This window comes from Oncorhynchus keta, unplaced genomic scaffold (assembly GCF_023373465.1).
Source record: "Oncorhynchus keta strain PuntledgeMale-10-30-2019 unplaced genomic scaffold, Oket_V2 Un_scaffold_180_pilon_pilon, whole genome shotgun sequence".
Taxonomy (NCBI): Eukaryota; Metazoa; Chordata; class Actinopteri; order Salmoniformes; family Salmonidae; genus Oncorhynchus; species Oncorhynchus keta.
Window position 1 is genome coordinate 590306 of NW_026290834.1, and position 18477 is coordinate 608782.

Genomic DNA, 18477 nt, shown 5'->3' on the forward strand with positions numbered 1-18477 from the left:
GTGGTCAGTGTTTGTCTAAGGCTTCATGAATGTTAGTCATGTGATGTTCACACATTGTTTCCATAGAAATGTGAACGTCATCTCATTTCCATAGCAGACATGTAAACAGAGTTTAAAATGGATTACTATGTGTACTAGGCTACTAGTTGATCACTAAACAAACAAACACTATACTACACACACAATTAAAAACCTACATCAAACCAATGGAGAACACTATACTACACACACACACACACACCAATGGAGAACACCATACCACACACACACAAACAAACAAACGGAGAACACTATACTACACACACACACAAACAAACAAACGGAGAACACTATACTGACACACACACAAACCAATGGAGAACACTATACTACACACACACAAACCAATGGAGAACACTATACTACACACACACACAAAAATGGAGAACACTACTACACACACACACAAACCAATGGAGAACACAGCACACACACACAAACCAATACCATAGTGAAACACACACACAAAAATGGAGAACACTATACTAGTTCTGACACACACAATACAAACACAAACAAACAAACGGAGAACACTAGTACACAACACACAAACAAACAAACCAATGGAGAACACTATACTACACACACACAAACAAACCAATGGAGAACACTATACTACACACACACAAACCATGGAGAACACTATACTACACACACAAAACCAATGGAGAACACTATAACTTCCACACAAACCAATGGAAAATGGATACTACAGACACACACAAACCAATGGAGAACACTATACTACACACACACAACACAACACCAATGGAGAACAAACCAATGGAGAACACTATACTACACACACACACAAACAAACAAATGGAGAACACTATACACACACAAACCAATGGAGAACACTATAAACACACACAAACCAATGGAGAACACTATTATACACACACACAAACCAATGGAGAACACTATACTCACACACACACACAAACCAATGGAGAACACTATACTACACACACAAACCAATGGAGAACACTATACTACACACACACACACAAACCAATGGAGAACACTATACTATCAACACACACACAAACCAATGGAGAACACTATAATTAAATGAACTACACACACACAAACCAATGGAGAACACTATACTACACACACACAAACCAATGGAGAACACTATACTACACACACACAAACCAATGGAGAACACTATACTACACCACACACACAAACCAATGGAGAACACTATACTACACACACAAACCAATGGAGAACACTATACTACACACACACACAAACCAATGGAGAACACTATACTACACACACACACAAACCAATGGAGAACACTATACTACACACACACAAACAAACCAATGGAGAACACTATACTTCACACACACACACAAACCAATGGAGAACACTATACTACACACACACACAAACCAATGGAGAACACTATACTACACACACACACAAACCAATGGAGAACACTATACTACATTACAACACCAACCTGGAGAACACTATACACACAAACCAATGGAGAACACTATACTAACACACACACACACAAACCACTATACTACTGTACCACACACACAAACCAATGGAGAACACTATACTACACACACACACAAACCAATGGAGAACACTATACTCACACACACACACACAAACCAATGGAGAACACTATACTACACACACACAAACAAACCAATGGAGAACACTATACTACACACAACACAAACCAATGGAGAACACTATACTACACACACACACCAATGGAGAACACTTATTCCAAGCTGTACTAAATACTACACACACACACCAATGGAGAACACTATACTCACACACACACACCAATGGAGAACACTACTACACACACACACAAACCAATGGAGAACACTATACTACACACACAAACCAATGGAGAACACTATACTACACACACACACCAATGGAGAACACTATACTACACACACACACACACAAACCAATGGAGAACACTATACTACACACACACACAAACCAATGGAGAACACTATACTACACACACACACACACAAACAAACCAATGGAGAACACTATAGTTAAAGTAGGTTAATAGGACTCACCCAGAACAGTAGATTGAAGAGGAAGACCAAGTACTTGATACACTTATTCACAGCCATCTTCTAACCTTCCAACAGACAGGAAAGACGTGATGTGACAGACCAATGTTAAGTTAATCTCTATTCCTCTGTTCCAGACCGACCCTGGTGTTGCAGGTGTGTGTGACAGAGAGGGTTGTTTCACAAGCCCGTATTTAAAAGCTGTGGGTGTGGTTACTGACTACTCAGTCCAGTCACCAACATTCTCCTACATAAAGACCCCACAGCAAACACCCTCCTCTGAAAACCTGACCCTCAGTCTTCTTGATAGTGAAACCCCAGAGCAAACACCCTCCTCTGTTTGTAGTTAAATAGTTAAACTAGTTCTGACTCTCGCTTGAGAGGCACAATTTACTCAGAGCACAACAGTGGCAGACTGATCACCAAAACTACAACGACACCAGCTATATCCTGGGTAAAGAGTTTGCATGATGCCCTGAATATGCTTTCTGTATGGTCCTCATCACCTGCCTTTCTGAAGAACAATGTTATATTTTCCTTCATTAGATTGATTGGAAAGTCCTGGTATTAAGGGCTTGATTTGGCAATGGGACGAATTCCAAATCAACCTCTAGCACCTAGGCCAGGGGTGTTCAACTCATAGCATGGAGGTCCTCCTGTCTGCTGATTTTTGTTTTTTCCTTTCAATTAAGACCTAGACAACCAGGTGAGGATAGTTCCTTACTAATTAGTGTCCTTAATTCATCAATCAAGTACAAGGGAGGAGTGAAAAAACACAGCCCTTCGTGGAATAAGTTTGACCCATGACCTAGGCCCTGCTTGGATATTTTAAATTATCAAATAGGTGAAGGCAATAATATGTTAATTGCTTCACCTTGCCTTATGATAGGCTGGGTGGAGTTTTCACCATTTTGCTTACACCTTTCCAATCATTTCAGATCTCCAGGAGTGGCAATGGAGTAGGCAATAGTCGTCGGTTTGGAATTCAGCCAATCTCTCAAAGTCCTCTGCTGGCTCCTTCATCAGTGTAATCAGCCAGTAACAATTATCATCTGAGTCCAATGAACTAATTACACCTACTGCCAATAAACTACATTACCAAGGCTCACAAGCTGTACCTACTGCCAATGGACTACATTATCAAGGCTAACAAGCTGTACCTACTGCTAATGAACTACATTATCAAGGCTCACAAGCTGTACCTACTGCCAATGAACTACATTATCAAGGCTCACAAGCTGTACCTACTGCCAATGAACTACATTATCAAGGCTCACAAGCTGTACCTACTGCTAATGAACTATATTATCAAGGCTCACAAGCTGTACCTACTGCCAATTAACTACATTATCAAGGCTCACAAGCTGTACCTACTGCTGATGAACTACATTATCAAGGCTCACAAGCTGTACCTACTGCTGATTAACTACATTATCAAGGCTCACAAGCTGTACCTACTGCCGATTAACTACATTATCAAGGCTCACAAGCTGTACCTACTGCCAATGAACTACATTATCAAGGCTCACAAGCTGTACCTACTGCTAATGAACTACATTATCAAGGCTCACAAGCTGTACCTACTGCTGATGAACTACATTATCAAGGCTCACAAGCTGTACCTACTGCTAATGAACTACATTATCAAGGCTCACAAGCTGTACCTACTGCTGATGAACTACATTATCAAGGCTCACAAGCTGTACCTACTGCTAATGAACTACATTATCAAGGTTCACAAGCTGTACCTACTGCCAATTAACTACATTATCAAGGCTCACAAGCTGTACCTACTGCTAATGAACTACATTATCAAGGTTCACAAGCTGTACCTACTGCCAATTAACTACATTATCAAGGCTCACAAGCTGTACCTACTGCTAATGAACTACATTATCAAGGCTCACAAGCTGTACCTACTGCTGATGAACTACATTATCAAGGCTCACAAGCTGTACCTACTGCCAATTAACTACATTATCAAGGCTCACAATCTGTACCTACTGCCGATTAACTACATTACCAAGGCTCACAAGCTGTACCTACTGCTAATGAACTACATTATCAAGGCTCACAAGCTGTACCTACTGCCGATTAACTACATTATCAAGGCTCACAAGCTGTACCTACTGCTAATGAACTACATTATCAAGGCTCACAAGCTGTACCTACTGCTAATGAACTACATTATCAAGGCTCACAAGCTGTACCTACTGCTGATGAACTACATTATCAAGGCTAACAAGCTGTACCTACTGCCAATGAACTACATTATCAAGGCTAACAAGCTGTACCTACTGCTGATGAACTACATTATCAAGGCTAACAAGCTGTACCTACTGCCAATGAACTACATTTCCACAGGAAATAACAACCATTATACATGTTAAAGCCTTGCTGTGTATAACTTGTAAATCTTTGTTTGACAAAGCAACAAGCTGAGACAGTCATTGTCTCTGTCTGTCCCCATATACAGAGACCTAGACATTGTCTCTGTCTGTCCCCATATACAGAGACCCAGCCATTGTCTCTGTCTGTCCCCATATACAGAGACCCAGCCATTGTCTCTGTCTGTCCCCATATATACAGAGACCAAGCCATTGTCTCCGTCTGTCCCCATATACAGAGACCCAGTCATTGTCTCTGTCTGTCCCCATATACAGAGACCCAGCCATTGTCTCTGTCTGTCCCCATATATACAGAGACCCAGCCATTGTCTCTGTCTGTCCCCATATACAGAGACCCAGTCATTGTCTCTGTCTGTCCCCATATACAGAGACCCAGCCATTGTCTCTGTCTGTCCCCATATACAGAGACCCAGCCATTGTCTCTGTCTGTCCCCATATACAGAGACCCAGCCATTGTCTCTGTCTGTCCCCATATACAGAGACCCAGCCATTGTCTCTGTCTGTCCCCATATACAGAGACCCAGCCATTGTCTCTGTCTGTCCCCATATACAGAGACCTAGTCATTGTCTCTGTCTGTCCCCATATACAGAGACCCAGCCATTGTCTCTGTCTGTCCCCATATACAGAGACCTAGTCATTGTCTCTGTCTGTCCCCATATACAGAGACCTAGTCATTGTCTCTGTCTGTCCCCATATACAGAGACCCAGCCATTGTCTCTGTCTGTCCCCATATACAGAGACCCAGCCATTGTCTCTGTCTGTCCCCATATACAGAGACCCAGTCATTGTCTCTGTCTGTCCCCATATACAGAGACCCAGCCATTGTCTCTGTCTGTCCCCATATACAGAGACCCAGCCATTGTCTCTGTCTGTCCCCATATACAGAGACCCAGTCATTGTCTCTGTCTGTCCCCATATACAGAGACCCAGCCATTGTCTCTGTCTGTCCCCATATACAGAGACCCAGCCATTGTCTCTGTCTGTCCCCATATACAGAGACCCAGCCATTGTCTCTGTCTGTCCCCATATACAGAGACCCAGCCATTGTCTCTGTCTGTCCCCATATACAGAGACCCAGGCATTGTCTCTGTCTGTCCCCATATACAGAGACCTAGTCATTGTCTCTGTCTGTCCCCATATACAGAGACCCAGCCATTGTCTCTGTCTGTCCCCATATACAGAGACCCAGCCATTGTCTCTGTCTGTCCCCATATACAGAGACCTGTCCCCATATACAGCCATTGTCTCTGTCTGTCCCCATATACAGAGACCCAGCCATTGTCTCTGTCTGTCCCCATATACAGAGACCTAGCCATTGTCTCTGTCTGTCCCCATATACAGAGACTCCAGCCATTGTCTCATTGTCTGTCCCCATATACAGAGACCTAGTCATTGTCTCTGTCTGTCCCCATATACAGAGACCCAGCCATTGTCTCATATACAGAGAGAGAGAGAGCAGTGAAAAGTAGAGAGAGAAAGAGAGAGAGAGAGAGAGAGAGCAGAGAGAGAGAGAGAGAGAGAGCAGAGAAAAGGAGAGAGAGAAAGAGAGAGAGAGAGAGAGAGAGAGAGAGAGAGAGAGAGAGAGAGAGAGAGAGAGAGAGAGAGAGAGAGAGAGAGAGAGAGAGAGAGAGAGAGAGAGAGAGAGAGAGAGAGAGAGAGAGAGAGAGAGAGAGAGAGAGAGAGAGAGAGAGAGAAAGAGAGAAAGAGAGAAAGAGAGAGAGAAAGAGAGAAAGAGAGAGAGGACTCCAGTGTCCTCCACGACCCATTAGAGTTTAATGAACATGGTGTTAGAGAGGAAGCACCAGGCAGATGCATCCCTAATGGCTGTGTTACTATGAGCCCTGACACAGATCCAATAACCCAGTAGAGACTTCATGGCTCAGGGAGGAAACTGTTGCTGGTTTCTGATGTTTCCCAGGCCAGCTGCCTATGAATGTGATTAGATGTAAACCCTCATTAGATTAGATGATGATAGGTCCATCTCAACTCTCAGCTGAGGCCTGTTGGTAGGCAGAGAGGAGCAACAGGGGTCAGAAGGATCGAAAGCAGAATGTGATGCAAACTCTCCCTAAAATGTGTGTGTGTGTGTGTGTGTGTGTGTGTGTGTGTGTGTGTGTGTGTGTGTGTGTGTGTGTGTGTGTGTGTGTGTGTGTGTGTGTGTGTGTGTGTGTGTGTGTGTGTGTGTGTGTGTGTGTGTGTGTGTTTGCGTTTTGGGCATTGGGCCACTCCCTAAACAGTGTGCAGTGTGGTCAGTGTAGCGAGCGGCGTACACAGACCGAATGGCTTGTGGCAGGAACCACCTCCTCCACTATTTAACCCCTTGTGGGGAATGTCCTCTGAGACATGGGCTGTATGAGTCAGAGATGAATTAGCTCCATCTCAGATCTGACATGATAGCAGGCAGATAACGGAGCAACAACAGGGTCAGTCAGTGCAGAAACCTGGAAGCCAGCGCAGAAACCTGGAAGTCAGTGCAGAAACCTGGAAGTCAGTGCAGAAACCTGGAAGCCAGTGCAGAAACCTGGAAGTCAGTGCAGAAACCTGGAAGTCAGTGCAGAAACCTGGAAGTCAGTGCAGAAACCTGGAAGTCAGTGCAGAAACCTGGAAGCCAGTGCAGAAACCTGGAAGTCAGTGCAGAAACCTGGAAGTCAGTGCAGAAACCTGGAAGTCAGTGCAGAAACCTGGAAGTCAGTGCAGAAACCTGGAAGTCAGTGCAGAAACCTGGAAGTCAGTGCAGAAACCTGGAAGCCAGTGCAGAAACCTGGAAGTCAGTGCAGAAACCTGGAAGTCAGTGCAGAAACCTGGAAGCCAGTGCAGAAACCTGGAAGCCAGTGCAGAAACCTGGAAGCCAGTGCAGAAACCTGGAAGCCAGTGCAGAAACCTGGAAGCCAGTGCAGAAACCTGGAAGTCAGTGCAGAAACCTGGAAGTCAGTGCAGAAACCTGGAAGTCAGTGCAGAAACCTGGAAGCCAGTGCAGAAACCTGGAAGCCAGTGCAGAAACCTGGAAGTCAGTGCAGAAACCTCAGTGCAGAAACCTGGAAGTCAGTGCAGAAACCTGGAAGTCAGTGCAGAAACCTGGAAGCCAGCGCAGGTTCTGGGGATAAGAGACATAAGAAGACGCCGATAGGGGAACCCCAAACTAAGGAAGTCAGTCAGGGTCTCAGCTTACTGTTAGAAAGGATAGTAGAAGGTGACGTGTGTTTTATTTGGTTCTGCATCAGTTTTCCTCTTGTCAATCACTGAGAGTCAGACAACAGAGATCGTCAGACGCTAGTCCTAAAAAACAGAAATGTTTTTTTTTACCTCTGGTTCGTTCAGCCGTTCCTATTGGGGAAATGAATGGGGAAATGAATGGGGAAATTAATGGGGAAATTAATGGGGAAATTAATGGGGTTTTGGGGCAAAACGTCGACAATAAGGTCTGAGGTTAACACATTTCTTAGGAGATCTTATAGCTTTCGTTTTATGTGATAATATCAGTCAGTCAAAGGTAGATTCAGCTAAATGACGTTGCCATGAGCCGAGCCGCAGATGATGAGAAGAGCGAGATGCAAGACTCTCACACAGTTATGTGATTTATGGGCTTATTTTGATGACATAAATGCTTAAAAAAAATCCTAAAAAGTGACGTTAAATGATGAAGATTATCTCATAGAACAAAACGTATAAGATCTCCTGAGCCTGTGTTCACCACAGACCTTATTTTCGGGAGTTTATCCAAAAAGTGACCATTAATGGCCGACGAGCCATGGCAGAGTTAGCCTCTGTTAGTACCTACAAAAAGACACCATTAGTGATGAGTGTTTGCAAGCTGACTTCAGTTGCCAGCTGGATGGTGTTTCCTCAGACACTTTGGTGCCTCTGGGTTAAGTGAGCAGTGTGGCTTGGCAGGGTTGTGTTTCAGAGGACACATTGGTGCTTCTGGGTTTAGCGAGCAGTGTGGCTTGGCAGGGTTGTGTTTCAGAGGACACATTGGTGCCTCTGGGTTAAGTGAGCAGTGTGGCTTGGCAGGGTTGTGTTTCCTCAGACACATTGGTGCCTCTGGGTTAAGTGAGCAGTGTGGCTTGGCAGGGTTGTGTTTCAGAGGACACATTGGTGCCTCTGGGTTAAGTGAGCAGTGTGGCTTGGCAGGGTTGTGTTTCCTCAGACACATTGGTGCCTCTGGGTTAAGTGAGCAGTGTGGCTTGTCAGGGTTGTGTTTCAGAGGACACATTGGTGCCTCTGGGTTTAGCGAGCAGTGTGGCTTGGCAGGGTTGTGTTTCAGAGGACACATTGGTGCCTCTGGGTTAAGTGAGCAGTGTGGCTTGGCAGGGTTGTGTTTCCTCAGACACATTGGTGCCTCTGGGTTAAGCGAGCAGTGTGGCTTGGCAGGGTTGTGTTTCCTCAGACACATTGGTGCCTCTGGGTTAAGTGAGCAGTGTGGCTTGGCAGGGTTGTGTTTCCTCAGACACATTGGTGCCTCTGGGTTAAGCGAGCAGTGTGGCTTGGCAGGGTTGTGTTTCCTCAGACACATTGGTGCCTCTGGGTTAAGTGAGCAGTGTGGCTTGTCAGGGTTGTGTTTCGGAGGACACATTGGTGCCTCTGGGTTTAGCGAGCAGTGTGGCTTGTCAGGGTTGTGTTTCGGAGGACACATTGGTGCCTCTGGGTTTAGCGAGCAGTGTGGCTTGTCAGGGTTGTGTTTCGGAGGACACATTGGTGCCTCTGGGTTTAGCGAGCAGTGTGGCTTGTCAGGGTTGTGTTTCGGAGGACGTATGGTCCTAAAGCAACCGTTGCCTCATTTTGTATTACATTCCAATGATAAAACATGGGGGACAAAAATGACATTTGTGTGTGTGTGGGGGGGGGTACATGTCTCCGTCCCCAGTGAAAGTTGTGCCCCTGGGTTGCTAGGTAAGATAGTCTAGCCAGCCATCTTAACCTTGCAGTAATCATGGAGGAGTGGGCCCCCATTGATTTAGATAGTCACTCTCACTCAGATATCATATGAACATAAGTCATGGCAAAACGTGTCGAATTGAAGGACATGTGCTTTAAAGGGGCAATACACAGTGGTAACCATAACAACGCACACAGACCACCACTGATTCAGTACAGAGCTGATGGATGCAAGGACAGACCACCACTGATTCAGTACAGAGCTGATGGATGCAAAGGACAGACCACCACTGATTCAGTACAGAGCTGATGGATGCAAGGACAGACCACCACTGATTCAGTACAGAGCTGATGGATGCAAGGACAGACCACCACTGATTCAGTACAGAGCTGATGGATGCAAGGACAGACCACCACTGATACAGTACAGAGCTGATGGATGCAAGGACAGACCACCACTGATTCAGTACAGAGCTGATGGATGCAAGGACAGACCACCACTGATTCAGTACAGAGCTGATGGATGCAAGGACAGACCACCACTGATTCAGTACAGAGCTGATGGATGCAAGGACAGACCACCACTGATTCAGTACAGAGCTGATGGATGCAAGGACAGACCACCACTGATTCAGTACAGAGCTGATGGATGCAAGGACAGACCACCCCTGATTCAGTACAGAGCTGATGGATGCAAGGACAGACCACCCCTGATTCAGTACAGAGCTGATGGATGCAAGGACAGACCACCCCTGATTCAGTACAGAGCTGATGGATGCAAGGACAGACCACCCCTGATTCAGTACAGAGCTGATGGATGCAAGGACAGACCACCCTGATTCAGTACAGAGCTGATGGATGCAAGGACAGACCACCCCTGATTCAGTACAGAGCTGATGGATGCAAGGACAGACCACCCTGATTCAGTACAGAGCTGATGGATGCAAGGACAGACCACCCCTGATTCAGTACAGAGCTGATGGATGCAAGGACAGACCACCACTGATTCAGTACAGAGCTGATGGATGCAAGGACAGACCACCCCTGATTCAGTACAGAGCTGATGGATGCAAGGACAGACCACCACTGATTCAGTACAGAGCTGATGGATGCAAGGACAGACCACCACTGATTCAGTACAGAGCTGATGGATGCAAGGACAGACCACCACTGATTCAGTACAGAGCTGATGGATGCAAGGACAGACCACTACTGATTCAGTACAGAGCTGATGGATGCAAGGACAGACCACTACTGATTCAGTACAGAGCTGATAGATGCAAGGACAGACCACCACTGATTCAGTACAGAGCTGATGGATGCAAGGACAGACCACCACTGATTCAGTACAGAGCTGATGGATGCAAGGACAGACCACCACTGATTCAGTACAGAGCTGATGGATGCAAGGACAGACCACTACTGATTCAGTACAGAGCTGATGGATGCAAGGACAGACCACCCCTGATTCAGTACAGAGCTGATGGATGCAAGGACAGACCACCACTGATTCAGTACAGAGCTGATGGATGCAAGGACAGACCACCCCTGATTCAGTACAGAGCTGATGGATGCAAGGACAGACCACCACTGATACAGTACAGAGCTGATGGATGCAAGGACAGACCACCACTGATTCAGTACAGAGCTGATGGATGCAAGGACAGACCACCACTGATTCAGTACAGAGCTGATGGATGCAAGGACAGACCACTACTGATTCAGTACAGAGCTGATGGATGCAAGGACAGACCACTACTGATTCAGTACAGAGCTGATGGATGCAAGGACAGACCACCACTGATTCAGTACAGAGCTGATGGATGCAAGGACAGACCACCCCTGATTCAGTACAGAGCTGATGGATGCAAGGACAGACCACCACTGATTCAGTACAGAGCTGATGGATGCAAGGACAGACCACCACTGATTCAGTACAGAGCTGATGGATGCAAGGACAGACCACCCCTGATTCAGTACAGAGCTGATGGATGCAAGGACAGACCACCCCTGATTCAGTACAGAGCTGATGGATGCAAGGACAGACCACCACTGATTCAGTACAGAGCTGATAGATGCAAGGACAGACCACCCCTGATTCAGTACAGAGCTGATGGATGCAAGGACAGACCACCCCTGATTCAGTACAGAGCTGATGGATGCAAGGACAGACCACCCCTGATTCAGTACAGAGCTGATGGATGCAAGGACAGACCACCACTGATTCAGTACAGAGCTGATGGAAGGGGCTTGAGAAATGTAAACACTCTCAAATACATAGCAGAGCTATGGATGCAAGGACAGCCCATCCATGATATCAAAAGTATAGTTTGAAACATGTTTTGAGGCTGTACAGTGTTTGTTTACATTTACTTTGTTTACAAACATTGGAGTAAAACAAGCTTATATTTTGGGTTCTGATGGAGTGTGACAGTTGAACTAAACTCATGAGGCATTTAAGAATAAGTTATATTCTTCAAGAATCAATGGGTACAGATGGATGTAGAATTGTTTTGTATGTAGGAACTGCAGATTGCCCCTGCTACTGCTACATTTTCTCTACACCTCATGGCAATGTATTCGTTTATTTTAATTTATTCCATTTATTTGGCTGGAGCAATTCACAACAAAAACAGAAGTCACAGAGCACTGAGAAAACATATCGCACCAGATTTAGTAAATAGCAAATTTCCATCTGTAGTCCCTAAAACATCTAGACATCTGGACGTGGAGAATAGCAGGACATTAACTTTAAATCTGCTATTTTTTTTTCTCTCTGCCACCAACTAGGGGATCACCAACGATATGTATAACTAACCCTCATCTGTTAACAGTGGGAGCGAATGAAGCATAATGGACAGAACAAGCAAGGAGGTGGGCAAAGCCAAGCACAAGCTTTCCTGCACACTTCTCACATTGTCACGGTTTTGGTCAGGGTGGGATTTGGGTGGGCATTCTATGTTCTATTTTCTATGTTTTTGTATTTCTTTGTTTTGGCCGGGTATGGTTCTCAATCAGGGACAGCTGTCTATCGTTGTCTCTGATTGGGAACCATACTTAGGCAGCCCTTTTTCCCCCCTCCTTTCTGTGTGGGAAGTTGTCTTTGTTTGTGGCACTAGAGCCCTTAAACGCCACGGTGGTTTATTGTTTTGTTGCCGTCATTTTAAATAAAGGAAAAATGTACGCTCACCACGCTGCGCTTTGGTCCAGTTCTTTCGACGGCCGTGACACACATCTAGGAATTTCCCTCCCCACACTGCTGCAACATGACCATAAGCTTGGCATCTGAAACACCTCAGTGGGTTCGGCACAAAACCTCTCACTGGATAACTGACATATCCTAACATGACTTCATCAGGTAAAGACTCTGCTTCAAAACTCAGAAGGACAGACAATGTCTTAGTTTCACAACAGTTGCCACTGGATCTGCATCGCACCAAACGGTGCGCGTCACAGACACCGGTACATTTTCAATTTCAGTTTTGCTCCAACTCCACACCACCCAAGTAATCCCTCCTGTCAATGGCGCCCGGCTCCGGAGAGAAAAGCAAGTCACAGGTCTTGTCCCTAGTCGTGTGACACTTTGAGTTAGTTTCACCGATTTTAAAAGTAGCCAACTTATTTTCTACCCAATCTGAGACTACATATGGATAAACCAAAAGGCAGGGATCCGCTTCCTCTCAAAATGTCCCGTTAGGGCGAATCATCCTTTGCATGACCATCGGGGCGAGGCTCGGACCCGGAGGTCTTCACCACACCTGCCACCGCATGTAATTCATCCTCACTCTTGTCAGGTTACATTTCGGAACGATCAGAGACAGCAGAATACAGTTCGTAAATTGGCGCCATTCTTCCTCAACACACATCTTCTCGCTCTTCTTCTTTTCTCCTCGCTGTCCATAACCACGTCTCTCCGTTCATCACGCTCTTGTCACGTCTTTATCCGGTGGATTGCTTCCAGCTTCTCTTCTTTAGCCCAATTTACACTGAAAAATATATATAAACGTAACATGGAAAGTCTTGGTCCCATGTTTCATGAGCTGAAATAAAAGATCCCAGAAGTATTCCACACACACAAAAAGCTTATTTGTCAAAAATGTTGTGCACTAATTTGTTTACATCCGTGTTAGTGAGCATTTTTTGCCAAGACAATCCATCCACCTGACAGGTGTGGCATATCAAGAGACTGATTAAATGGCATGATCATTACACAGGAGCACCTTATGCTGGGGGACAATAAACGGACACTTTAAAATGTGCAGATGTATCAAGTTTTGAGGGAGTGTGCAATTGGCCTGCTGACTGCAATAATGTCCACCAGAGCTGTTGCCAGATAACTGAATGTTACTTTTTCTACCATAATGTCACGCCCTGACCTTAGAGATCCTTTTTATGTCTCTATTCTGGTTTGGTCCAGGCGTGAGTTGGGGTGGGTATTCTCTGTTCTATGTTGTGTATTTCTTTGTGTTGGGCCGGGTGTGGTTCTCAATCAGAGGCAGCTGTCTATCGTTGTCTCTGATTGAGAACTATACTTAGGTAGCCCTTTTTTCCCACCTGTGTTTGTGGGAAGTTGACTTTGTTTAGGGCACTTAGCCTTTGAGCTTCACGGTTTGTTAGAGAATTTGTCAGTACGTCCAACCAGCCTCACCACCACAGACCATGTGTATGGCATCATGTGGGCAAGTGGTTTACTGATTTCAACATTGTGAACAGCACAGTGCCCCGTGGTGGGGTTATGGCATGGACAGACATAATCTATGGACAACTAACACAATTGCGTTTTATCAATGGCAATTTGAATGCACAGAGATACCGGGAAGAGATCCTGAGGTCCATTGTCGTGCCATTAATCCGCCTCCATCACCTCATGTTTCAGCATTATAATGCTCGGCCCCATGTCACAATGATCGGTAGGGTAGCCTAGTGGTAGCCTAGTGGTTAGAGCGTTGGACTAGTAACCGAAAGGTTGCTATACATATTCACCAGACATGTCACCCACTGAGCATGTTTGGGATGCTCTGGATTGACAACAGCTTGTTTCAGTTATATCTAGCAACTTCGCACAGTCATTGAAGAGGTGTGGGACAACATTCCACAGACCACAATCAACAGCCTGATCAACTCTATGCGAAGGTGTTGTATCGCGCTGCATGAGGCAAATGGTGATCACGCTCCAACCTTTTATTAAAAAGATATCTGTGGCCAACAGATGCATATCTATATTCCCAGTCATGTTAAATCCATAGATTAGGGCCTAATAAATGTATTTAAATTGACTGAATTCCTTATATCAAATCAAATTTCAAATCAAATTTATTTATATAGCCCTTCGTACATCAGCTGATATCTCAAAGTGCTGTACAGAAACCCAGCCTAAAACCCCAAACAGCAAGCAATGCAGGTGTAGAAGCACGGTGGCTAGGAAAAACTCTTATATGAACTGTAACTCAGTACAATCTTGGAAATTGTTGCATGTTGCATTTATGTTTTTGTATCTCTGGCTTCTCCTGCCTATCTCTGGCCTCTCTTGACTATCTCTGGCCTCTCCTGGCTATCTCTGGCCTCTGCTGCCTATCTCTGGCTTCTCCTGCCTATCTCTGGCTTCTCCTGCCTATCTCTGGCCTCTCTTGACTATCTCTGGCCTCTCCTGCCTATCTCTGGCCTCTCCTGACTATCTCTGGCCTCTCCTGGCTATCTCTGGCCTCTCCTGCCTATCTCTGGCCTCTCCTGACTATCTCTGGCCTCTCCTGGCTATCTCTGGCCTCTCCTGGCTATCTCTGGCCTCTCCTGACTATCTCTGGCCTCTCTTGACTATCTCTGGCCTCTCTTGACTATCTCTGGCCTCTCCTGGCTATCTCTGGCCTCTCCTGACTATCTCTGGCCTCTCCTGCCTATCTCTGGCCTCTCCTGGCTATCTCTAGCCTCTCCTGACTATCTCTGGCCTCTCCTGGCTATCTCTAGCCTCTCCTGACTATCTCTAGCCTCTCCTGACTATCTCTGGCTTATCCTGGCTATCTCTGGCCTCTCCTGGCATCTCTGGCGTCTCCTGGCTATCTCTGGCGTCTCCTGGCTATCTCTGGCCTCTCCTGGCTATCTCTGGCCTCTCCTGGCTATCTCTGGACTCTCCTGACTATCTCTGGCCTCTCCTGGCATCTCTGGCCTCTCCTGACTATCTCTGGCCTCTCCTGGCTATCCCTGGCCTCTCCTGGCTATCCCTGGCCTCTCTTGACTATCTCTGGCCTCTCCTGGCATCTCTGGCCTCTCTTGACTATCTCTGGCCTCTCCTGGCTATCTCTGGCCTCTCCTGACTATCTCTGGCCTCTCCTGGCATCTCTGGCGTCTCCATACTTCTCTTCTATAGTTACACCTTCTTGGCCCTTGCAATGCCTTGAAGTGTAAACAAACCCTCACTCTCCTCTATTGCAACCCTCCCCAAAATGTAAGTGATTTCGACATGCTGCATAGCTGTGTGTGTAGGTGTGTAGTAGGCCACTCCCAAAACAATGCCTAGTGTGATGTAGTATTGTACATAAACTGAATGGTTGTAGCAGGTACCTCCGTCGCCACTATACCACACCTGGTGGGGGAATGTTCTCTCTCTCTCTCTCTCTCTCTCTCTCTCTCTCTCTCTCTCTCTCTCTCTCTCTCTCTCTCTCTCTCTCTCTCTCACTCTCTCTCACTCTCTCTCTCTCTCTCTCTCTATATATATATATATATATATATATATTGTTTCCATGTAACCTGATCTGGGATCAGATCCTCCCCTGTCCATTTAACCTGATCTTTCTCCTCTCTCTCTCTCTTTCACCACTCTCTCTCCATCTTTCTCTCTCTGTATCTCTCTCTATCCTCCCTCTCTTTCTCCTCTCTCTCTCTCTCTCTCTCTCTCTCTCTCTCTCTCTCTCTCTCTCTCTCTCTCTCTCTCTCTCTCTCTCTCTCTCTCTCTCTCTATATATATATATATATATATATATATATATATATATATTGTTTCACAAAAGTAGTGCACTGGGAGAACACAACCCTGTACCATTTCTCTGTGATGTCATTCTGATGGAATCCAGAAAGAACACAACCCTGTACCATTTCTCTGTGATGTCATTCTAATGGAATCCAGAAAGAACACAACCCTGTACCATTTCTCTGTGATGTCATTCTAATGGAATACAGAAAGAACACAACCCTGTACCATTTCTCTGTGATGTCATTCTAATGGAATCCAGAAAGAACACAACCCTGTACCATTTCTCTGTGATGTCATTCTGATGGAATACAGAAAGAACACAACCCTGTACCATTTCTCTGTGATGTCATTCTAATGGAATCCAGAAAGAACACAACCCTGTACCATTTATCTGTGATGTCATTCTGATGGAATCCAGAAAGAACACAACCCTGTACCATTTCTCTGTGATGTCATTCTAATGGAATCCAGAAAGAACACAACCCTGTACCATTTCTCTGTGATGTCATTCTAATGGAATCCAGAAAGAACACAACCCTGTACCATTTATCTGTGATGTCATTCTAATGGAATCCAGAAAGAACACAACCCTGTACCATTTCTCTGTGATGTCATTCTAATGGAATCCAGAAAGAACACAACCCTGTACCATTTATCTGTGATGTCATTCTAATGGAATCCAGAAAGAACACAACCCTGTACCATTTCTCTGTGATGTCATTCTAATGGAATCCAGAAAGAACACAACCCTGTACCATTTCTCTGTGATGTCATTCTAATGGAATCCAGAAAGAACACAACCCTGTACCATTTCTCTGTGATGTCATTCTAATGGAATCCAGAAAGAACACAACCCTGTACCATTTCTCTGTGATGTCATTCTAATGGAATACAGAATGTTATGTGAACATCCATACATTTATATTGTTGCATATTGAGGAGAGAAAATTGCTTGTTTTTCGAGTAATTTTATAATTGTATAAATAAATAAACGTATTAGAATGATTCACTGCCCTGGCTTTATGATGAGAACAAAGCAACCACATATTTATCCATGGAGACACGTTCTGATTGGCCAGTGAGGGGTCAAGCCTCCAACTTATTTATTCTTCAACACTCAGCCCTTTCACGCCACCGCCAGCTACTGCGCCCATAATTCCCACTGTGAAAATAGCACCATTTCTGACTCACCACTGGGCTTACAGTGCTACGGCCAGTGCTAAGATTTAACATTGCATTAGAGTCCAGAGGGTATTTATGTTGTCTGTTACCAGCGAAGGCATATATATTGTACATTTCCAACGACTATTTGCTTGATATTTAGTTTTGTATGAGAAAACAAACAATAAAGCTATAGCCCTCAGCTGTGGAATAAACTGGATCTGATGCCAAACACTTAAATCAACATAGTTTGGAAACTGGCACATTGCTGACTGTTAAAAAGCATTTGTTCCACCCCCATGTCTGTCAGTGACCTTGTGATTCCAATGTGTACTGTAGAAATCATAGGAGTGTTGTGTTGACACCCAGAGATACTGAGCGTGTCTATACTGCATAGCCTTGTCATCATATTCCAGATGATTATGGGCAGATAACTGTACAACAATACAGTCTGGAGTTGTCACTGAATGTGATAACACTGAGGGACACATCTCAACGCAAGGGATCTCTGGACCTCTGGACCAGTCCAGAAACAACCCCTATCACCTAGCACCTAACCCCTATGACCTCTGGGCCAGTCCAGAAACAACCCCTATCACCTAGCACCTAACCCCTATGACCTCTGGGCCAGTCCAGAAACAACCCCTATCACCTAGCACCTAACCCCTATGACCTCTGGGCCAGTCCAGAAACAACCCCTATCACCTAGCACCTAACCCCTATGACCTCTGGGCCAGTCCAGAAACAACCCCTATCACCTAGCACCTAACCCCTATGACCTCTGGGCTTTTATCCAAAGCAACCCTTATCAGTCATGTAGCACCACCCTATGACCTCGAGGGTGGTCCCAGAATCGAACCCACTACCCTGGCGTCCTGTCCTGTCCAGTGGCGAGGATGAGAAACACCGCCCTGGGCTGATTTTGCGTTCTACCTGTGAGACCACATGACTGTG

General features: G+C 45.4%; 1 protein-coding gene across 2 annotated transcripts in view; it reads right to left on the reverse strand.

Annotated features, from left to right (window-relative positions):
* The window catches only part of LOC118378362 (tetraspanin-8-like), a 61973-nt gene extending 59319 nt beyond the window's left edge, over positions 1 to 2654 (reverse strand). For both annotated transcript variants that reach the window (XM_052514577.1, XM_052514576.1), the window contains exon 1: positions 2118 to 2654. In XM_052514577.1, the coding sequence (XP_052370537.1) occupies positions 2118 to 2174 (57 nt within the window). In that variant the 5' untranslated portion in view covers positions 2175 to 2654. The remainder of the gene's footprint in view (positions 1 to 2117) is intronic.
* Between the last annotated feature and the right edge of the window lie 15823 nt (positions 2655 to 18477).